The sequence below is a fragment of the Lepidochelys olivacea genome, assembly GCF_965140295.1.
Source record: "Lepidochelys olivacea isolate rLepOli2 genome assembly, chromosome: 9".
Classification (NCBI taxonomy): domain Eukaryota; kingdom Metazoa; phylum Chordata; order Testudines; family Cheloniidae; genus Lepidochelys; species Lepidochelys olivacea.
The window spans coordinates 21,551,036-21,573,326 of NC_140419.1; the positions used below are offsets into that span (position 1 = coordinate 21,551,036).

General features: G+C 42.3%; 1 protein-coding gene across 3 annotated transcripts; it reads left to right on the top strand.

Moving 5' to 3' along the window:
* The first annotated feature begins 2,682 nt into the window (after positions 1-2,682).
* SPTSSB (serine palmitoyltransferase small subunit B) lies at positions 2,683-21,214 on the top strand. 3 transcript variants are annotated; one of them, XM_084638685.1, is made up of 3 exons: positions 2,683-3,660; positions 19,089-19,249; positions 19,623-21,214. In XM_084638685.1, exon 3 carries the CDS (start codon positions 19,655-19,657, stop codon positions 19,895-19,897), a length of 243 nt encoding a protein of 80 aa, XP_084494811.1. In that variant the 5' UTR covers positions 2,683-3,660; positions 19,089-19,249; positions 19,623-19,654; the 3' UTR covers positions 19,898-21,214. The 3 variants fall into 3 exon arrangements, with proteins under 3 accessions (XP_084494811.1, XP_084494810.1, XP_084494812.1); XM_084638686.1 differs by lacking the exon at positions 2,683-3,660 and adding an exon at positions 14,962-14,986; XM_084638684.1 differs by lacking the exon at positions 19,089-19,249.
* Positions 21,215-22,291: the final 1,077 nt, after the last annotated feature.

The window sequence follows — 22,291 nt, forward strand, 5'->3', positions numbered from 1 at the left end:
CCAGAAGTTACCTACTACAGGACAGGCCTAACAAAGAAAATAACAGAACGCCACTAGCCGTCACCTTCAGCCCCCAACTAAAACCCCTCCAACGCATTATTAAGGATCTACAACCTATCCTAAAGGATGACCCAACACTCTCACAAATCTTGGGAGACAGGCCAGTCCTTGCCTACAGACAGCCCCGCAACCTGAAGCAAATACTCACCAACAACCACATACCACACAACAGAACCACTAACCCAGGAACTTATCCTTGCAACAAAGCCCGTTGCCAACTGTGCCCACATATCTATTCAGGGGACACCATCACAGGGCCTAATAACATCAGCCACACTATCAGAGGCTCGTTCACCTGCACATCCACCAATGTGATATATGCCATCATGTGCCAGCAATGCCCCTCTGCCATGTACATTGGTCAAACTGGACAGTCTCTACGTAAAAGAATAAATGGACACAAATCAGATGTCAAGAATTATAACATTCATAAACCAGTCGGAGAACACTTCAATCTCTCTGGTCACACGATCACAGACATGAAGGTCGCTATCTTAAAACAAAAAAACTTCAAATCCAGACTCCAGCGAGAAACTGCTGAATTGGAATTCATTTGCAAATTGGATACTATTAATTTAGGCTTAAATAGAGACTTGGAGTGGCTAAGTCATTATGCAAGGTAGCCTGTTTCCTCTTGTTTTTTCCTACCCCCCCCCCCAGATGTTCTGGTTTAACTTGGATTTTAACTTGAAGAGTGGTCAGTTTGGATGAGCTATTACCAGCAGGAGAGTGAGTTTGTGTGTGTATGGGGGTGGGGGGGATGTGAGAACCTGGATTTATGCAGGAAATAGCCCAGCTTGATTGTCATGCACATTGTGTAAAGAGTTGTCACTTTGGATGGGCTATCACCAGCAGGAGAGTGAATTTGTGTGGGGGGGTGGAGGGTGAGAAAACCTGGATTTGTGCTGGAAATCACTTTAGATAAGCTATTACCAGCAGGACAGTGGGGTGGGAATAGGTATTGTTTCATATTCTCTGTGTATATATAAAGCCTGCTGCAGTTTCCACGATATGCATCTGAGGAAGTGAGCTGTAGCTCACGAAAGCTTATGCTCTAATAAATTGGTTAGTCTCTAAGGTGCCACAAGTCCTCCTTTTCTTTTTGTAAGAAACTGACTTATTCCTGACCCCAGCCACATGACCCAGGTCAGGGTTGCATAAAGGTTAATAAACCCAATAATGCTTGGGTTTAGTATCTATTGTTGGCTATTGGAATGAGGACTAAGATTTTTAGTAGGTAAATTATTGTTCTCAACCAAACATGTAGGTAGGGTAAGGGGTATAATTGAGTTTTCTGGTATTAACTATGAGCCCACTGCTGGCACTCAGCAAACAACATGCATTTAACACTATTATTCCACTTGTTAAATTAATTTGGGAACTTAATAATGAATTAGGTCAAGGAAAGTTGTAAGCATGGAGAGTGAGGTAGTATAAGATATTTCCTCTTCAGGGTTGTACTTCAGTGTTTGTTGGCATTGGCCATATACTTGAATCAATTATGCCTTTATTGCTGGTAAAAAGAAAAGGAGTACTTGTGGCACCTTAGAGCTACAGCTCACTTCATCGGAAGCTTATGCTCAAATAAATTGGTTAGTCTCTAAGGTGCCACAAGTACCACTTTTCTTTTTGCGAATACAGACTAACACGGCTGTTACTCTGAAACCTGTCTTTATTGCTGGTGATACTTATGCTGAATAACTTTGCCTTAATTAGCTGCATTGTCTCATGTTATCTCTTTCTTGTACAGAGGTGACCGTGGGCCATGCCCAGAGCCACCTGTGTTCTCCTTCTGTGTTAAGAGGTGTAGAAGGGGTTTTCTTAAAACTCTTCCTCCTAGCACTGGCAGTATAGCTGGCTTCCATGTCATTCTTTTACCCTCCTGCCATCTGCATTCTGTGACATCTTCTAAAGAGGGGTGGAGGGGTGGCAGAGCTGATGTAACACAGGTTCATGCTCGTCTGAGTTTAATTGCAGTGAATTTTTCTATAGGAAATTCCACCCAAAACGTGTTCCCGGAGTTCCTCTTCTCTCTCTCCCGCGCCCCGTGTAGCGCTGTGCTTCCAGGGCAGCGGTTCTCAAACTGTAAGTCAGGACCTCAAAGAGGGTCACGACCCCATTTTAATGGAGTCCCCAGTGCTGCCATTGGATTTGCAGGGGTCCAGGGCTGAAGCCCGAGGCCCACCACCCGGGGCCAGAGCTGAAGTCCAAGCCCCACTGCCCAGGGCCAAAGCCCAAGAGCTTCAGCCCTGTGTGGCGGGGCTCAGGCTTTGGCTTCAACCCTGGGCAGCAGGGAATGAAGAATGAATGAAGAACCTGGGGAATGAAGCCCTTCTGCTTCGCCTCTGTCCTCCCCCCGCAGCAGCAAGTCTCTGCCCGGCTTGGGCTCCCCCTCCTGGGGTCCTGTAGTAATTTTAGTTGTCTGAAGTGTAGGAACAAACCAAACCCCCCTGCTGATACCGAGGCTAACACACCGGGCGGGAAAATCAGCACCCCTGCCCCTGTGATTTAGCGCTTCCCAGCCCGGAGCTCGGGGCTGGCGTGGGGGGAGGCAGGGCGAACGCCCCCTTCCCGCGCCAGGCCCGGGGGGGCACTCAAGGCCCGCGGGCGCTGGGTAGCGAGCCGGCGCTCCCGGCGGCCGCAGCCTCCGTCCCGCGCCAGAACACGCTGCCCCGGCGAAACCGCAGTCCCGCTTCGCCAGCGGCCTGCGCCGGTCTCCCTCCCCCGCAGCCGCCCGGGACCCAGCGGGTTTCCAGAGGCTGCTGCTCGCCCCCTCCTGCCTAAAGATACAGCTGATAAGTGCGCAGGCAGCGCCAGCAGCAGGCACAGGTCTGCATGAGCACAAACACCCACTGGGCTGCAAGGGGCTTTCTCTGCTCCAGGCGGACACTGCCTCGGGCTTGGCCCTGACAGGAAACCTCACAGGCTGGGGGCCAGGGAGCTGCCTGCAGTGCCGCGGCCGCTCGCGGTTGTTTTCGTTTTGCTGTTGCAGGAGCCTGCCGAGGCAGCAGCCAGAGGACCCCTGTGATCTGTCGCGCCGTGAGGTCCGCTGCCTGGGCTTCCCGAGCTCCAGGGACTCGCCTCCTTCGCATCCCCGGTGGCCGGGGCGGGGGGCGCGCCCAGCTCCCCGTCCCTCTTCCTGCTCGACCCGCAGCCCCGGGGTAACTGCAATGCCTCCGCCTGCTCTGCGGGCTCCCCGGTCCGCTCCGCCCCGCAGCGCGCCGGGCCCGTGGCCGCAGAGCGGGCTAAGCTAAGGTCTGGGGCCGAGCGACACGAGTTGTTTGGCTGCATTCTTCCAATAACAAGTATAACTGCCGCGGCGGAGCCTGGGCTAGACCCTCCCCGACCCCGGGCCATTGCTTTGGGCATATCAGCGAGATGCTCCCAGTGCGTTCGTGGTTTCTCTTTGTCAGGCATTAATCACCGCAATCAGGTTGGCTGTTAGGTGAGGTTTGAGCAACAGCGAGAAAGGGCCGGGCAGGGCGGAGCAGGAAAAAGACCTACTTGGGAGAACCCAGCAGCCAGCTCAGTTTCCACACCTCTCCATGCAGCAGGGAGCATCACTCATCCAGAACTAGTGTAATACGCCTACAAGCAGAGGTGAGAGTTTGCTTGTTCTTATATGGCACGGGCACTAATTTTTCTACAATATTCCTTTATTTTTCGTTAAAGGGAGAGAGAGAATCTCCTTGCCTAGGAGTGGTTCAGGATAATTCCTCAGTATTTCCATGAACCATACTAAAGGAAGTGTAAGTAATTGTGCTTTACTTATAAGGGTTGTTCATTTGTCTGAAGATCTTACAACCACTTCACTGGTTTTGTTTTATACTCTGAAAAACTAAAACCCTGATACACGCCTGTGGACTAAAAGAAGAAAGATCGTTTTGCGATTAAGTGTTGGGATTTGGGAGGTTTTAATTCCCAGATCTATGTGATCTCAGATAAATTATTTCTTCAGCTGAGCTCAGTACCAAACTGTTTTGTAAATCTGGGATCAATTTCTCTTTGCCTTAGTATCCCTATCTGTAAAATGGGGATGATAATAATATGCCCCTATCTCAGAGGAGGTTTCTTACAAGGCAGTTAATGTTTTTGAGGCAATCAGATACTGTGGCAATGGAGGGGGAGACAGAAGTACCTATATAAATTACTTCAACTAAAAAAACAACTAGTCCCAAACTATATATTATCTGTGCTCTTTTTTCACCCTTTTACCTTCACTTCCCCATCCCCTCTCTTTCCCTCCAAATAACTGGACAAGTATGGTACATTTTAGGAGCCTACACGAAAAAGGAGATAATTAGCCATCCTAGGGCACATTTTATTCCAACCTCTGGTAGTCTCACATTGGGAATGAGAAAAAACAACATACTGTGTGATAGACTCCAGAAAGCAAATAAAGTGGGTGAGATTATCAGATCAGAACCTAGTTTAAAACATTCTGTAAAATGTCTGTGTGATGTATATGTTTCCAAAAGATGTATGGTTTAAAGGGTGAAGGGAGGAATACTGAGGAGGAATACTGAGGCGGAGCACAGGACTGGGAGCCAGGAATTTCTAAACTCTTTGACCTTGGACAAGCTACTTTTGTTTGTGCCACTTCAGTGTAGTTGTTACTTATTATTTGTATTATGGTTGTGTCCTGGGGTCCTAACCAGGCCTCATTATGCTAGGTGCTGTACTCGTAGTAAAGAACTCAGAGGCAGATCCTCAGCAAGTGTAAATTATCGTGGCTCCAGTGAAGTTAGTGGAGCTGAGACAACTTACACCAGTTACGAGGATCTGCCCACCAAGAATTTTACATCTTAATTGTACAATGCGTGTAACAGGCAAGCAAAGGGAGTAATGGAGGGGGGAGGATGAGGGTTGTTGGCACTAGGGGGCTACTACCACGAATAGATCTTTTATGGCTCCCAGTGGAGCAGATTACTTTCATACCAATGAAAAAGGTCCACAGTAATTAACTTGCATACACTGCAGTTTATTTGAGACGGAATTACACAAGCGGTAAAGGGTTACATTAAGCACATAACTCCTGTGTTAGACATTAAAGAACTATACATCGAGCTATACATTCCTCTTAGTGAGCCTCTCTTTCACAAACAGGCCGTGTGCTAGCCTCACACAGTTCCTGCTTTACCAATTCTACAGACAACTTCTTTCCTCCAGGTCTAGTCTCCTCAGCCCTTTGGTCTGTCTCAGTTTCCCTCGAGGCGAGGCCTTGGCTGCCTGGAAACCCCACAGGTCACAGTCCTACTCGACCCCAGGGAGCCAGGTTTTGGCTACTCTCTCTAGCAGCTTCTTCAAGCGTCCATTAAGGAATCCCCTCTCTCCTTTTCTCGGCAGTAATTTACTTCACTTGATTCTTATACTCTTTTTCCTTAAAAGAGACGCATGTCTCAAAAGCATGCCCAGTGGGCATGTAGTTATTAATTTTAGCTGATTAGTATTTTGGAAGGGGTTGGGGTATTCGAACAAAGACCACTCCATGTTTACTCACTCATCAATCATTCACTCTGGCTCTCTGCATGGTGTCCTTGGTGTAGGGTCACTATAATGAGGTTGGCCTGTGCTCCATGCTGGAACTTAATGTATGTGATATTTACTGTAGTCCATGTATTTGCAAACATTCAGTATAAGGTGCTTTTATTTATTTAGTTTATAGGAATATCTTCTGCACACAAGTACAACGGTACTTAGTGTGAATACATGTGTCTGCAAGCATTCATGCCAGAAGTGCTCCCATGGCCATTGTGGAAGGGGAAGGAGGGAGGTTTTGGCAGAGATGGAGCCAGGGGAAAGATCAGCATCAGTACAAGGAGGTGGGAGTAGGGTACAACCATCACCAATGGGAGCAATGGTGGAGGGATCCCTAAAGAGGCAGTAATTCAGGGGTAGGGACTTACTTGGTTAACCAGCTGTGTGCCAGGAGCATGGCCAGGCAGTGAAGAACTCACCTACCTCTGGTACTATCTGGTGAATTGACATTCAGAAGTTAAAATGCTCTTCTTATCTGATGAGAAACACTCCATCCCATGAGCTATGGTGCTGCTAACCCTGTGTTCTCTGAATCTTTACCTCATGCTGCTTGTGCAGCACAACTGCAGAACCCACGCATTGGGAGCAGAGGTGGGAGTGAAGACTACGCTGAACAGCTGGCAGACATATATGTTGGCTAATTACATGTATTGCATCATTGCAAAGGAAAAATAACCCCACCCCAATTATGTCCTTTCCCGCTGTTTAGCAAGTACCATATTTTGTGCTGCTGCTGCTTTGCAGTGTGGAGCAGTTCAAACACCACGGTGGGAATCTACAGTATCCCTAATAGTCCCTGTGGGTTCTCTTAGTAGGAGTATCAGCTTCCCTATACTCAAGTCTGGATCACAAGTGTATTTTCTTTTGTGACCCCATTGGAGTAAGATGTCAGTAGTTCATTATAGGGAGCTTCTCCTTCCTACCCATTAGTTCTGCCTGCCCTAGCTTCTCCACAGGACAACCCACATGCTTCTTCCACCTCTCAGGAACTGGCATTGTGACAGCACCATGTCTTATCCACAGACAATCCTCTCATCCCACCCCAACAGATACACTGCTCTTCTCTGCACCCTCATCCTATGAATGGACAAGAGTACTCACAGTGTCAAGGGTGTGCTCACTTTATTCAAAGTCAGATTGGTCAAATTAGACTGATATTTCTGTACAGCTGTTGGCTGTAGCCTGCCACTCTTAGGAGTGCCAGTTTGAAAGAGTGAAGCTCTGACGATAAGGCTGTTTCCTGGAACGTGCATTGGTGATAAATATGTCAATCTGGAAGATGCAGGCCCCTTTTTACTTCCACTTTTACCATAACTACCTCCATATTTTTTCTATTGTGACCCAATGACCAGCATAAGCAGTTACCAGCGGATCTCCACTTCACTTTATTAGTGCAGCAAGGTGATATACTTGCACAACAAATGATAATGTCTTCCACTTGATGATATTAATAGAACTAAGACAACATTCAACTTGTCAGATTACATATAACCTATATGTAGGGTTGGTAGGATTAGATTTTTATCAGTAGATGTCAGTAAACATCAATTTGAGTTTCAACGCACAGACAAACAAAATTTCCATTGATAATAATTGAAATGTACAGAAAGGCAAAGTAAAGAAAATGCTGCTTAAGAACACAGAGTTTGATTTAAGGATATTTATTTTGCACATTTTGACATGTGATGTTGACAATTTGTATTTTAATGGTTATAAAACTTTAACTTTCTGAATCTAAACCTCTACTCCTATTAAATAATTGTCTGACTACCTCACCTTATGAAAATTTAAATCAATAAAAATAAAAAAACTTTAAAATAAACAAATTGTTTAAAAAAATCAAATTCTCCCAAGTCACACAAAATCCAGTTAATACTATCAGCCCATATCAAAGTGGCTTAGAGTTGAGCAAATCAGTTTCATTAATATAAGAACTAACCTAAAAGCTCTTTAGAGGTTCACAAAATCTTCATTAACTTTGTTTATGCCCCCCCCCCCGCCCCCCATTTTTTGTGACCTTCTGCAGGTGCTGTGTTTTGAAGTTTCTCAATGTTTCCAGCCTAGATTCTAGAACCATGGATTACTGGAAGGCTCCTGAGTGAGCTTGAAATTTCTTAACAAGACCAAAAAAAAAACATCTGGAGCAATGTCAGTTTAAAAACATCTAGTAGTGCCCCTCAAAGATCCCTTGAACTTTTTCGTGTTATTTACAATTTAAACCCAGTTCTGGATTCTTATCACCTACAAAGTTCAGGGTTTGGTTTTGGCCCATCTCTACTCAAAACTCTATAGAGTTGCACACACAATAGAAATCAGGGTGAAACTGTGACCCCATCACACTCACTGGCAAAGATCTCCGGATTTGACCCATGTAGTACTGCCTCTGGCCACCACTAAAGTGCAACCATTTGTGGGGGGTGGCCACCACTAAACTGCAACCATTAGTGGGTGGGAGGTAACAACTCACTTGCATTTAAATGGCTCTGAAACACTCATCACCTACATCTGGAAGCTAATCAAGATATACTGTCCCGCTCACAACCTAAGAGGGGGAGTGAATGCAGAATAATGATGGAGGGTGGGGAGAGGGAGGATATGGACAAATGAACTGAAGTCAAATGGGGAAGAAACAACAAATTGTGCACCAAAAAAAATTGAGAACTCTTTAGAGGGAGGAAAATAGCAAATATTGAAAGAATATATTTGTACTGCAAACGTATTCTAGCGATACATAGACTGAAGAAAAGAGGCCTAGATACTATTGTGATAAGCACATTACAATGGAATAGATGGGAGAGGCTTCGCATCCTTTTAGGTGGCAAAAAGGACAATAGGAAAAGGAGGACAAAACCAAGAGTGCTACAGTAAGTTATTCTTCAGTGTGAATATTGACAATCTTTGATTTCCCTGAAGGTTGTTTGACTGGTCCTAGTAGTAAAAAAAAAAAAAAAAAAAAATTCCCGTGTTTTGGACTTCGCTATGCTTTGAGGAGTTGATGTCCCATCCCCGGACTCAATTCCATTGGAAGCTATAGATCAGCTCCACATTCTTGGAGCACTGACAGGTGTAGTTGTGAATGGAACATCCGTTGAGCAATCTGAGATTTGCTTTCTCTAATCTAAATTACTTCCTAGATCATTTTAAACTGTATTATGAATAGTTGTCATACTGGCTTTGCATGCTTTATGATTTCAATGCAGGAGTATATAATAGTTCAAGGACTGCCATTGTCAACACACTGCAACCCATGTAGATATACATTCTCAATCTGGCAAGAATCTACCAATTATATTTACAAGTATATACAACTCCTATGAGTTATAGGAGTCACGCGCCCAGGGCCAACCACCTCCAATGACCACTGAGAAACTGTTTAAAAGCTGCCAAAGCAGCAGTCCACTAAAGGCTGGGTGTGTTTGTGGGGCCAGACAGAAGGAAGTTCTGTGTGGATTTTGAGGGGTGCAGTGTAGTTTAACTGCTAGTCCTGTAGTGGCTCTGGATTACAAAATCTAGCTGCACTGTTTAACGTTATGTTGTTGCACTCTTCTGTAATTCAAATGGCTAAACAAAAAAAATTCACCTTTGGGTTATAACCAAGCATGGAAAATTTCAGTCCCAAACCAGGGGTTGGGTGCTATTTAAAATGGGAGCCTGAACATGACCATTTAGCTTTGTCTGTTGAAAGACCTATGATAAGTCTCTGTGACATAGCAATAGCATACCCCATGTTCAATGTGAATAGTGAAATAAATTCCACGATTTAGTGTTAAGCAACTGGGGCCTTATCAAACTCCCACTGCAGGCAGTAGGAGTTGGATTGGGCTCTTCGACCTTCTGTACATTTGCATTTTTCTTAGTAAAAAAAGAAAAAGAAGTCTCCCACAACTGTGGGAGTGCTGGTGTAAACAGGCTTCAGTGGGCACTGGCATTCTTACCTCTGAGCATCATTAGACAGCATTGTGATTAAAACACCAGTACCTTACCAGACTGCTAAGCTTGAATGAAGCAACTAAGTACCCAAACTGGGTTAGCTAGAACTGCGTTTTAACTAAATTAAAACACGCTTTTCAAACATATTTTAGAGTCTAGTGTAGACTGGCTACACTATAAGAGAACTTTTTTTTTCCGGGGGGGGCAAGAATTTTCCACCAATGCTATCAACAGTGCACCAGTCTGAGCCCTAGAGCCTGAACAAGGCTGAACAATGCTCTAGGTGCCCACCAGTACCTTAAACACCATGTTATCTAACCCTGTTCAGAGCAGGATTACATGACAATGACACAGAGTTTTTAAAGAGAAATGAGCCCAGTGTCAACAAGCACTGAGACACTTTTATAAAAATATCTCTCTCCGTAGACTGATCTAATCAGAGGTGTGTCAATAGGCAGGAAAATCAGGTGGGATTTAGAACAAAGAAACCTGCTTTTCTGGTTTCTCCTTTCATTCTGCTTCCAGAAGGAGGACCTGAGTTTGCCAGTGATTCCTAGTGTATTTTAGACTGAATTCCATTCATTTTATTCATAGCTGGTTTTAACTCTTCCATGATCTTTAAATAGGAAATAACTTTGGTTAGCTGACTGATACCAAAAAAAAAAATCTTTAGTAGTAGTGCAGCAGCAAAATAACACAATGCTGAGAAACCATCTTCTCCTCTCCTCCCAACTAGGATAAACTGCAGAGAAAATGTTGCTATAGGGGTTGGAAATGCAGCAAGAACAGCATTTCGCATAGTATCTTGGTGCTTTGGCTGTAAGCAAGAAGTGGGGATGTGTATGCACATATAGCGGTAGAAGGAAGAAACTTTTAATTAGGACATTTATGCAGTTTTAAAAGAAGCAAAATTCCAGATCAGTTTTTGTTATCGGGTGATATTTGTGTAATGATCCATTGAGACTGGGATTCTTAGACCAGACAAGCTAATGCAGGACCCTTAAAATGTGCAGGGTAGGGTCACCTGGTACCTGTGAGGAAGATAGCTGCTTAGTCCCAGACCTTCTCACGCCCCATATATCAACTACTCATCTCTAATAATTACTTTCCTAGGAAATTGGCAATAAGTTCCTGTCATAAAAGTTTAAATTAGTTCCCTGGATAAACTTCAAATTGTTGAATATGGATTCCAATGAAAAAATGAGAGGCAACAAAAGACCTAAGCAGCTGGAGGGGGAGACCACAAGGCCACAGCAGAACCTAGGCCAGGATATCGCAGCACTGAAAGACTTCCTTGCAGAAAGACTGGATTCAATCTCTAAAGTGCAATGTGATGTACAAGCTGAAATAACTTAGTTAGAAAATGAGCTACAAAAGACTGCGATTGAAAACAGTGAAATTAAAGAAGAAACTGTTTCCTTAAGCTTACAGTAGGAAAATAGATCTCAAAGAAACAACCTTCACGTCTTGGGCATTACTGAGGGCCTAGAGAAGAAGGATATTACTTTCTTCAGAAGCTGCTCCCTGACATACTTAAATTGGATCCCCAGCTGCCCCCATTAGATATCAAAAGGGCTCATTGAATGCTGGTACTACAAGGCAGGAATCTGATAAGCCCAGATCCATCATCTTCAAGCTGCGCAAGTTCAATGGTAAAGTAATGTTAATGAATACTGCCAGAAGCCAAAACCCTTACGCAGACACACAATTTCTTTTTTTCTTGACATCTCATCTGAGCTTAACAAAAAGAGAGCTACATTCAAGGGCATAAAGCAAATCCTGAGGGGACCAAAGGCAGATACAGCATCAAGTATCAATCCACCTTCACTATGGATTTAGCAAGCTCCATAAGATTTTGTAAGATCCATTTCTAATAAAAGGCATTCCTGTAATACTGGGAGGAGATCGGAATGCTGTGATAGACATCTGGACAAATCCAATTGTATGAAACCCAGCTTTCAGAGCACAATAGGCCAACCCTAATTGTTAATGAATTAACTTGATTTAAAATATATATGGAGACTGGGACACCCCAAAGAGTATGAGTGTATATATTTCTCTACAGTACATTCATCTACTCCAGAATTGACTTTTTTCTTGTATCTTTAGAACTGATTCTACCATGACTAGAAGAAACTGCTGATAATTTGAGGTCATGTTTCAATTATACTTACCAATGACACTGGTTACACATCATTAAAATCTTCCGGACAGAAGCTGAACACTGTGCTACTAAAAGGCAAAATTTTGTTCTGCAGTTGATTCAATCATCTCTACCTTCATACAAGAAAATAAGCACTCAGTTATCTTTTGAGAAGCTCTGGAAGCTACTGTAAGGCATGAATGCATAAAGTATGCCTCCCAAAAGAAGAGGGACTCAAGTTACTAGATTCTCTGGACAAGGAAATAGATGTGTGCAGAGAACACACAAGACTGACCCAAATAATGAAAACCTTCAATGTTCTCTAATCAATGCCAAATATAAATATAATGAATGCTTATCCAGCCAAGTCAAATTTACGCTCAAGAGGGTCAAACGAAGACATTATGAATGGAGAGATAAGGCAGGTAAACTGCTTGCCAGAAGACTTAATATGGAACTAGGCAACAATAATACTTTTTCCTTGTTACACGAAGACAGGAGTGCCATCCTTGAACCAATATATATAATCAATTTAAGCAATTCTATCAACCTTTATATAAATCAATCAATATGACTAATACATTTCATTGAAGGCCTAGCTTTTAATACCCTAACTTCAGTACGAGTGTTGTTTAGGGACTTCACAACACAAGAAACTGAATAGGCTATAAAAATATGAATTCAAGTAAGGCCTCTGGGATGGATGGCTTTCCAGATTTCTACAAAACATTTTGTAATCAACCATCTTCTGTTTTTCCAAAGATCTTCAATTAAACATTCCAAAAAGGAGCCATGTCTCCAGACATGAGAACTGTTTTAACTACTTTAAAATTAAAGAACAAAAATGGTTGTAACTGTTGAATACAGATTGCAAAATAATTGCAAACATTTTAGAGGCACAACTGAATGCCATCATCCCATCAATTTATACATGCAGATCAGGCTGGTTTTGTTAAAGGAAGATTGGCCTCTGATAACACGAGAAAAATCATTCACTTGATCCAGCAAGTTCAGATGTTCCCTCGCTAGCCTTATCTCTAAATGCAGAAAAGGCCTTTGATAGGATTGAATGGCCTGATCTAATGGCTGTCCTTAAAAAATGGATTTGGACCAATATTCCTGAATTGGGTCAGTGTATTCTACATCTCTTCCCTTGCTTCATTATCAATTAATGGAAATATTTCTACCAATTTCAATGAGGAAGAGGGACATGACAGGACTGCACCCTCTCGCCCCTCTTTTTTAATCTCTCTCTTGAACCACAGGCAATGTAAATATGTCAGCTCTCAGCCACTGATGTTATGACTATAAACAGGAAAGAACACAAAATCAGTTTGTATGCTGACATTTTTATACTATTGAAGAATCCATCCTCATCAATCCCATTATTATTGAATGTGGTTGATATTTTTTGGAAAGATTTGTGGTTTTCGCATTAACTGGAATAAATCACAAGAAATGAATATATCCAAAAGACCAAATCCTTCTCAGTTTCAGCATTTTCCATTTCAATTATGCAAGGAAATAACTTAGTTAGGTGTTAACATTTGTCCTAATCTTCCCAAAATTGTTTCTATAAATACGGACAATATAGTACAAGAAATTTCCAAGGATGTAGAGAGATGGTATCTCTTCCCTCTGTCCTTACTGGGGAGAACAGAAATAGCCAAAATGTATATCGGCCCAAGATTGACTTATATCATTAAGCTATTGCCTTTCAAAGTATCTTCCCTCATTCTTTCCTCGACTAAATAGGCGTATCATGACATTTATATAAGATTAAAAAAACAGCCTTGCTTGTCACACAAGGCCGTTAAAAAATCTTGGACAACTGGGCGTTACATGGGGTTGCCAGATTTGTATCAATGTTATCTAGCATTCCAAACGTGTCCTGTTGTAAGGGGGTTCCTTCCAGTGGCTCTATATACACAGCGGCGTGGTTTGAGATTGAAAAATTAGCTATGCCATTTGGTTCCCTCTCTTCTTGTATATACCTTAAGATGCTACCCAGTCTTTGCATCTACATGGGGCATTCTGCAATGCGTTCTGATTATTACAGCATCAAGTCTTACAAATTCTCTTCTCATACCACTATGGGATAATCTGTGCCTCAGGATCAAGGCTAACTCCACGCTTAAGACAATTTGGATAAAAAAAAAAGGATTAATAAAAATTAAAGATATAATACAGGACTATAGACTGGTCTCCTTCAATTAAATGTGAAACAAATACCAGTTATTGCTGTGTCTCAGTTCCTTCTTTCAGCGGCTATGCTTAAGGATCCATTCAAGGATGGGGACAATTGGTCTGTTTCAACTCTCTCAGCTCTAGAAGAACATGTTAAGAAATATGGAAACAAAAGTCACTTTGTAGGAATTACTTATAGGTGGCTAAATGCTTTGCATTACCCCCTCAAGCTCAGTCTCAAAGAAAAAAAGGGGGGAAAGAACTTAGCCTTACTAGCACAACAGAAACATGGGAGGATATCTGGCTTAATATGAAAGATACTTCAAGTTCTGTATTCTTGCCATTCTTCCAGAATAAGATATTAAATGAGTAGAATGTTTTTGTTTTTTTTAAGGCTAGATTGGCAACATACAGCAATTGTTGGCAATGCAAACAGCCACATGCTAACCTTTCACACATCCTCTATGCCTGTCAAAAAGGCATATGTTCTGAAACACTATTTACAGCTCTTTCTCAAAAATTTTAAGCGTTGCTCTTTCCTTCTCCTAGCTTGTGTATTTTACGGGTGCTGAATGAGTTGGAATTACCAGTTAGTGTTAAGAAATGGATTGCAATAACTATTTTAGTGGTCAAAAGAGTTATTTTGAGAAAATGGAACTCTGCAGTTCCTCCCTCATACACAGATTGGCTTAGAGAGCTCTCTACTATTGCATTAATGGGGGGGGAAATGTCTCTGTCTAATAGAAACACTTGGGGAAAAAAAATATGAGGATCTGGTCACACATGAAACGATTGCATACTTTTGCAGTTTAGTATATATTAGTCTATGTTCTCATTTAGTCACTTTAATAATTGATGCCCTGAATGACCTTTGCGGCTTTGGTTTTGTTTTTTTTCCAGGTTGTGCAAATAATGCACACTGAATTTTGTTATTTATCTGTTATCTCCATGTTGTGCATGAATTTCTATGTTTTGTTTCATTATGTGCTTATATTTTATATAAAAACAAGAAAAAATAAAGTTTTAAAAAATGTGCAGGGCTCCAAACAGCCAGAGCATTTATTCTTTTTTTATTTCTTTCCCTATCTAGTCCAGCTGTTATGAAGTAATGTGGCTTGCTCATGAGTTGTAAGTCTGCCTGGAGCCTCCAGAAGCCCTCCGACCTGAAGTAGTGTTTGTGCTTAAAGCCAGCTCTGAGTTAACATAAAATGGGTCTTAGTAAAAGGTGTCCGTGCCGGCATACCACTGTGGATTATCTTACATCTTGTTCATGGATCAGTTGGTTTAAGATGGCTTTGGCTCTTGCCATCTACATGGGTTTTTGTTATATATATATATATATATATAATTTATATTGAATTCCATTACCCTGAGATGCTCTTTCCATTTGGTATGTTTCCAAAAACCCCACTCAAAATGAATAAGTCTCAGTATATTAAATGTGGAAGTGCATCAGTGGTAGGGACAGAGACTTGAAAAATGACTGACTATCTTTATTTAGATGAACCTTTATGTTTTATTTAGAGACAGCATAGCTCAGTATTCCGAGCACTGTGCTGAGTCAAGGGACCTGAGTTTGGTCTATTTAGGAACTTACGTGGTGCTCTTTACTGTAGTGTTTGAGCAACCCATGATCACTAGTGAATTTGTCCTCATAATAACCGTGTGAGGTGAGGTACAGAGAGCAGGGGTGGGCAAGCCACATCTGGGCTGGCCCTCAAGCTCCTGCTAGGGAGCAGGGTCTGGCGGCACTCTGTGCATGCCGTGGCTCCCAGGAGAACCAGCATGTCCCTCCGCTGGCTCCTATGCATAGGGACAGCCAGGGGGCTCTGCACTCTGCCCCCTCCCCAAGTGCCACCCCCCGCAACTCCCATTGGCCGGGAACTGTGGCCAACGGGAGCTGCAGGGGCAGCATCTGCGGATGGGGCAGTGCGCAGAGCTGCCTGGCCCTGCCTCCCAGCCCTGATTTCCCCTCCTGCCATCCGAACCCCTTGGTCCCAGCCTGGAGTACCCTCCTATACCCCAAACCCCTCATCCCCAGAGCCCGCACCTCTAGCCGGAGCCTCCACCCCACCCCAACCCCCTGTCCCATCCCGGAGCCCCCTCCCACATCCTGAATTCCTCATTTCTGGCCCCACACTGGAGCCCGCACCCCCAGCCAGAGCCCTCACCCACTCCTGCACCTCAACCCCAATTTTGTGAACATTCATGCCTCACCCTACAATTTCCATACCCAGATGCATCCCTCAGGCCAAAAAGTTTGCTCAACCCTGGAGTAGAGTAAGGGATTTGGTAGATTTTACACAAGAAGTCTGTGGCTGAGCTGAAAACTGAACTCGGGTCTCCTCAGTCCCATTTAAATGCCCTATCTGCATCCTTCTTACCTATTCTGCTCTATTCTTGGCATCTACCACTGACTTTCTGGTGACTATGGGAATGTCACTTTACCTCTCTATGCTTCAGTATCACCAGTTGTCAACTGGGAATAATGATACCTTCATTTGTAAGGCATCATGACAGCAACAGCTGCAAAGATCTATGTTATTTTATTACTTCAGACTTGACCTTCTCACTAAAAATTATGCCAGGCAGATATTCTAATGCTGACGAGACAGCTCTAGGCCTGGCCTAATACCAATACACTAGAATGTAGGTCTGTCAGACTAGGGAGAATTCTTAAAAGCTTTTTGGCTTTTTCTTGTTGGGTGGAACACCTTGTGCACATCTTGAAGATAGGATCATTCCTCTACAAAGAGCAGGATCTGTCTGATATCTTCCTCTGAGGGATCCATCAAGAAGACCTCTCAACTGCTGGATGCTCACTGGGAACAGGAAGGATTTTTTCCCCCCCATGCACAATTGGTTAGATGTATTTTGGGCAGGCTAGTAGGAGGGGATGCCTTCATCTAGCTATAGCTGGAGATGGGACACTGAAGAGGCTGGACCACTGATCTGATGTGGTACGAAGAATCCTCTAGAAATAATGCCTGGCTGGGGTGTCTTGTTCACATGCTTATGGTCATACTGATAGCCAGATTTCAGGTCAGGAAGGAATTTTCCCCAGGTCAGACTGGCAAGGAGCTGGGGCAGGGGTTGGCTTCCTCTGCAGCACGGGGTTTGGTTCACCTGCTAGGATCATCTGGGTATATCTCACCTAATCAGGTCCCAGCCATTGGAGTTACCTCATGCGTTAGTGGCACCTCAGTCTCCTGTTATCTGCCTGTAGCACGCAGTTCAGTCTCCCAAGAACTGAAATGATTTGGTCTAACTGAAGATGTTGGGCTTAGAGGGATATTTGGATGAAGTGTAATGGTTTGTGATATACAGGAAGTCAGACTAAATGATCTAATGTTCCCTTATGCCTTTAGACTAGAGCCATGCACAGCTTTATATCTGCGATGCGGATATCCATGAATATAAATTTGTATCCGCGGACCTGCAAGGCTCTACTGGAAACCGCAGCAACAGCATGTCAGGCCGCCACTCCCAGGAGCCAGCACCCCGCACCTGCAGCTCCTCTGGCGTGGCTGTACCACCCCGAGGCCTGTGGCTCACTGGCAGCTATCCCTGATTGTGCTAGTGTGCGCAAGTGGCTCACAAGCTCCTGCAGAGGAGTCCATTCCATACTGCATATGTCTGCATGTCCTAGGAGGAGGTCCAGCACCCCGTTCTTGGAGCTAGGTGAATCAATGCCATTGTGGAACTGTAAAACAAAAGTGCGAAGGTGCATCAAAATCTTATGGAGGAGGAAGATGGAGGGGATTCAGTATTGCCAATCTTCAACGATCAAAAACCAGGAGTCAGAATCCCCAAAATAATGAGATCGGCCCCAAAATCTTGAGATTTTTTTTAAGTCAAATCAGGTGTATAGCTTGTCTTGACTTTTTAACTCCCCTCTACTCCTCTGCTAGAGTGTGTATGATAATTTCAGGTTGAAAAGACAATCTTTAATACGCACACACACACGCCTCTCCCTGGCTGCTCAGAAGGAGACTCCACTTTCCCACTTCTCACCCCTCAGACAAATTCTTCAGTGCTCCTAGTTTATTGCCTTGACATGGATACTACAAGATAACTAAGAATGTCTGCTAGGAGATTCATCAGTTAAGCTTTCAGACTGGCCCTTGGAATGAATGATGTCCTTATGAGTCAGTTATAAAGCTGGCCAAAAAAACTTTCGCCAGAACAGTTTTCCATCAGCAAATGCTGGTTTGTCAAAATTGAAACATTGTGTGGACACATTAATTACAATGAAATTTTCAGTGGAAAAACTTAAACAATTTCAAATCAAAATGGAGTATTGTGTTCTAACTTGCCTGTTTTGGTTCATCTTAATTTTAACCTTTTAATTTATATAGAAATTAAAAGAAAACAGTGGGACAGAAGTTGCATTTTCTGACCAGCTCTGCTCAATTGGTAGTAGTTTTGCATCTGGACACAAAAATCTAGGCACAAGAGAGCCTAAAAGCTGGCTTAACTGGCCCTTGGAGGATGTTGGCATAAGAGTATCCACACCACCCTCAATTCCCAGCTTCTGGAGTGGGGGTGGTGTCTGGGGAAACAGGGCGAGTTCAGGGCATCTCTAGGCCTGGGCAGTCCATGGCTGTTGGTGTAGCCCCTTGGGGGTCATAGGCAATGGGCAATACCCTGATGCTGCTCTACTTTATGCCAGGAAGCTGCCACTAAAGAAGGGAGATCACAACCTTGGCTTAAAGCCTCCCCTTCACCCACTTCCCTTGTCTTGAACCAAGGACAGATCTATGTGAATGAACGTGTCTCTACACTTAGTACTTAAGAACAATAATAAACCTATTTTCTGTGAAATATGAACAGCTATTTATAATCACTTAATCGCTATCCTCATTGTAGACTGTTTTTGTGTCATCCTGATTTTAAAGAAAGCATTAACATAACAGACTTCAAAACCACACTCAGAAACACAAACAAAGGGCAAAGCACATCTCCTGGCAACTCTCTGTATATAAGCAGGAATGCAGAATATCTAAAATTACTACTTGTTCGGTAGCTCTGAGGAAAGAATTTTTCCCTAGATGTCTAAACTTTACTCAAACGTTCCTCTCATTTATAAAGTTTGTGCTTTGATTTTATGGAAGTGTGCTGACCATACATCTTACAAGGTGAGATAATTTAACCATGTGGATCTGGGTACTAGTTACCAGTTTGCAGCGAAGATTAGACATTTTTCAAGTTCTGTTTTGATTTTCTGCAGGGTTGTTTTGTCTGATTTTAAGAAATGGACTAAACGTAAAATGCAAAGGAGTTTGGAATGAGCAGCTCTTTTGTTTTAAATCTCATCCTTATTCCGGAAACATATGAGTCTGCTCTCCCAGTGTGCAGAACTGGGGCCAAAGCCTTCCTTCTGACTTCCAGGTGAGCCTTTGCATTCAAGAGCAGACAGTAGCTTTAACTCCATTTATAGGATGGAATAAGAAGAATATTCATAAATCAGGATTTAAGAATTTTGAGTGCTCAACTGATACTTTATTTTTTCCAAGTGGAAATTCTCTTCCTCCAAAACCGGTTATTATTAGTATTGACTCTAGGAGGATTAGAGATTTATGATAACATAGGTACTTTATTTCTATTTGATGAACTTTATTTTGTGTAACAATTACAACACACACAGCTGTGTCTGTCATAGTAACTCACAGCATCAAGGCTTTTTCCACCTCTATATCTAGGGCTTTCAACATTCCACTCATCTTCCATCTCAGCTATAATGCATTGTTCTTTGTTGTTACAGGTCAAGTTTCCCAAAGCCACTAAAAGCTGAAGATGGATATTAAGCATGCGAAGGATTATCTTTACTGGCTATACTATCAATACCTCCTGATCACCTGTTGCTATGTGTTGGAGCCCTGGGAGCGATCCATGTTCCATACTATTTTTATTACTGTTTTTGCTATGGTGGTGTATACAGCTTATGTCTTTATCCCTATCCACATCCATTTGGCTTTTGAGTTCTTCTCCCAGTTATTTGGAGATCAGCATGAAAGTACTGTTGCCATTATGAACTGAACTTGCCAGGGTTGATGATGCAACAGCTACTATGTGAAATGTCTTCTTCCATGTAGGGGTTTTTTGTTTAGAAAAAGGTTTGGGTTTGTGGAAACAATGCTTCCTCATACAAAAGCTAGCCTGCACAATTACCATAACTGAAAACCAGAATAAAACCTCGCTGTACAGTTCGTATTTAAATAAAACACGAGCACAACTTTTATTCTGTGACTGTGCAACACCGACTTTGGAATGCATTACTTAATATTCAGCTTACCTACTGAGACTAGTGTTCATATGTAGTAGATCCATAATGTAGAGAAAACCTATGTTCTTTAACAGTTAGCCCTTATTTCTTTATTATACTGTCTAGAATAATGTTTTCACACTCAATCAGAATTTAATTTTACTAGCATATATAAAAATGTATTGCAAACAGCAAAAAGTATTTATGATGATAATAGGTAGGATATTATACTTTTTGCATACAAAAAAGCTTCTCCTCCCAGCATGGTACACGTGAACTATCTTGCAAAACCTGAAATTCTTTTTTGCATCCTAGTTTACAGTATATCAGAAATGTGAGTCAAATATAGCATGACCCAAGCAGCTGAAGTCCGTCTGTCTTAGTAGTCTGCTAATTTTTAAAATGGATGGTTTACAGCTTTTCTTTTAGAAAATGAGAAATCAAGACTAGATGAGCATGAATCCAATTTTTAGTATCTAAGCTTCTGCTGCTGGATTTATGGTAGTTTAATTGCGATGTTTAGATAATGTATTATACTGTAAGTAATCTTGCATTGTACAAAGAATGATGTACCAGATATTTAGTGAGTCTGACTTTTTGTTACACTCTACTTTGCTTGTTACAAAAATCAAGTTTTCCCCTTTCCACTACAATTCATTGGGGAAAGCAAAGCGTGCGTTCGTGCTAAAGGAAGATGATCTAGGAAACAGAGTGGAATTTCCTAATAATTGCGGAATTCTGAAGCATTTAGATGGAAGCTTTGATACAGAGGCCTCCTTTACAAAGGAGAAATGAGATTTATTAAAACTGCCTTTGGGGAGCTTTTTAAACCATGAAAGCTTTTTATTGTACATCTGAATCAAACGTGAACGCCAAAGAGCAAGCTATGTATGCAGAATACATACCTCTTGCAACTGACACTACCACTAGGGAAAGTGAGAACCATAAGATGTAAATAGTTTTTGAAGTATGTTTGCACAATTACAGCATGAAGAAATTTTCTAATTTTATTAAGGGGCATTGGGGTCCTGCGTGATAGAAAGAATGACAAATTCTGATGTAAAAATGAGGCTATGTTTATATGCAGTTTTTCAAATGCAAAAATAAAGTTAAATTATTTTAAAACAGTGTTTTGAATGCATAATTCTCAGTTTTGCCTGTATCCATGAATTATATTAATCTAAATACTCTAACTCACTCTCCCCTTTATCTGTGTAGTCTGTTTGCCATTAGATAAACTTGACTAGCTTGTTGCCACTACCTTCTCTGTATGGTAGTATCAACACATGATTTAGGAAACAATTCAATGACATTTTTTGGTACATCACAACTAGAATATATTTAAATATATGGGAAATATAACTTAACCCACTTCAAGGCCACTTTATACCGGCAAAGGGGCAAATAAGGGCCATGGCATAAATGAGAATAACTGGGAGAAATAAGCAGGGGAAAAATTGCAACGGTTTTCCAGAACTGTGACTGTTTATGTGGAAGTTGCTCTCACCTTTGACATAGCTTTGAATGGCTAGCATTTAGGGCTCCCAGTGAAGTTGATAGCAAAACCCCAATTGATATTAATGTAAGATCAAGCTTTTACTCACTATGTACCCCATCCTGTAGATCCTTGGCACTGCATAGGGTCTACTTCTAGGTGACCATTCTTGTCATTACAGTAGATTACTTGACACTGTGGTGCTCCAAGAAAACTCTCAACTCAGCTCAGTGCACAGATTAGCAGGATTCATCAGTCTGGGGAAAAAGGAAACTAAGTTGTTTCAATACCAATATTCCACAGTTGTGCAGGCAGAACACTAATGCTGAAGGTAGTTCTTCTTTGCCTACTGTACAATTTTTTTTCTGAAGCCAGTCTATGAGCCTGACAATAGCCTTAAGCTTTTCTCTGTACTGGTCTTTTAGCCTCCAGTGGCTGAAAGGATCCTATCAGCTACACACAATAGAAATCTCTGCCCTGTATTCTTGTGATCTTCAGAACACACCAAGCATGGAAGATAGGTATCCATCATGTTAGAGTAATACCCATGGAACATGAAAAGACAAAAAACTGTTATTCATAAAGGCTGAATTATTGTGTTGTGCATGGTAGGAGTTTTCCTAAGGAAAAGGAAAGTTTTCTTGTACCACTTAATTATCTATGGAATCTGTGA

What these genes read in the sequence shown, in the direction of transcription:
- SPTSSB (XM_084638685.1), top strand. Translation starts at nt 19,655, where the DNA reads ATGGATATTAAGCATGCGAAGGATTATCTTTACTGGCTATACTATCAA.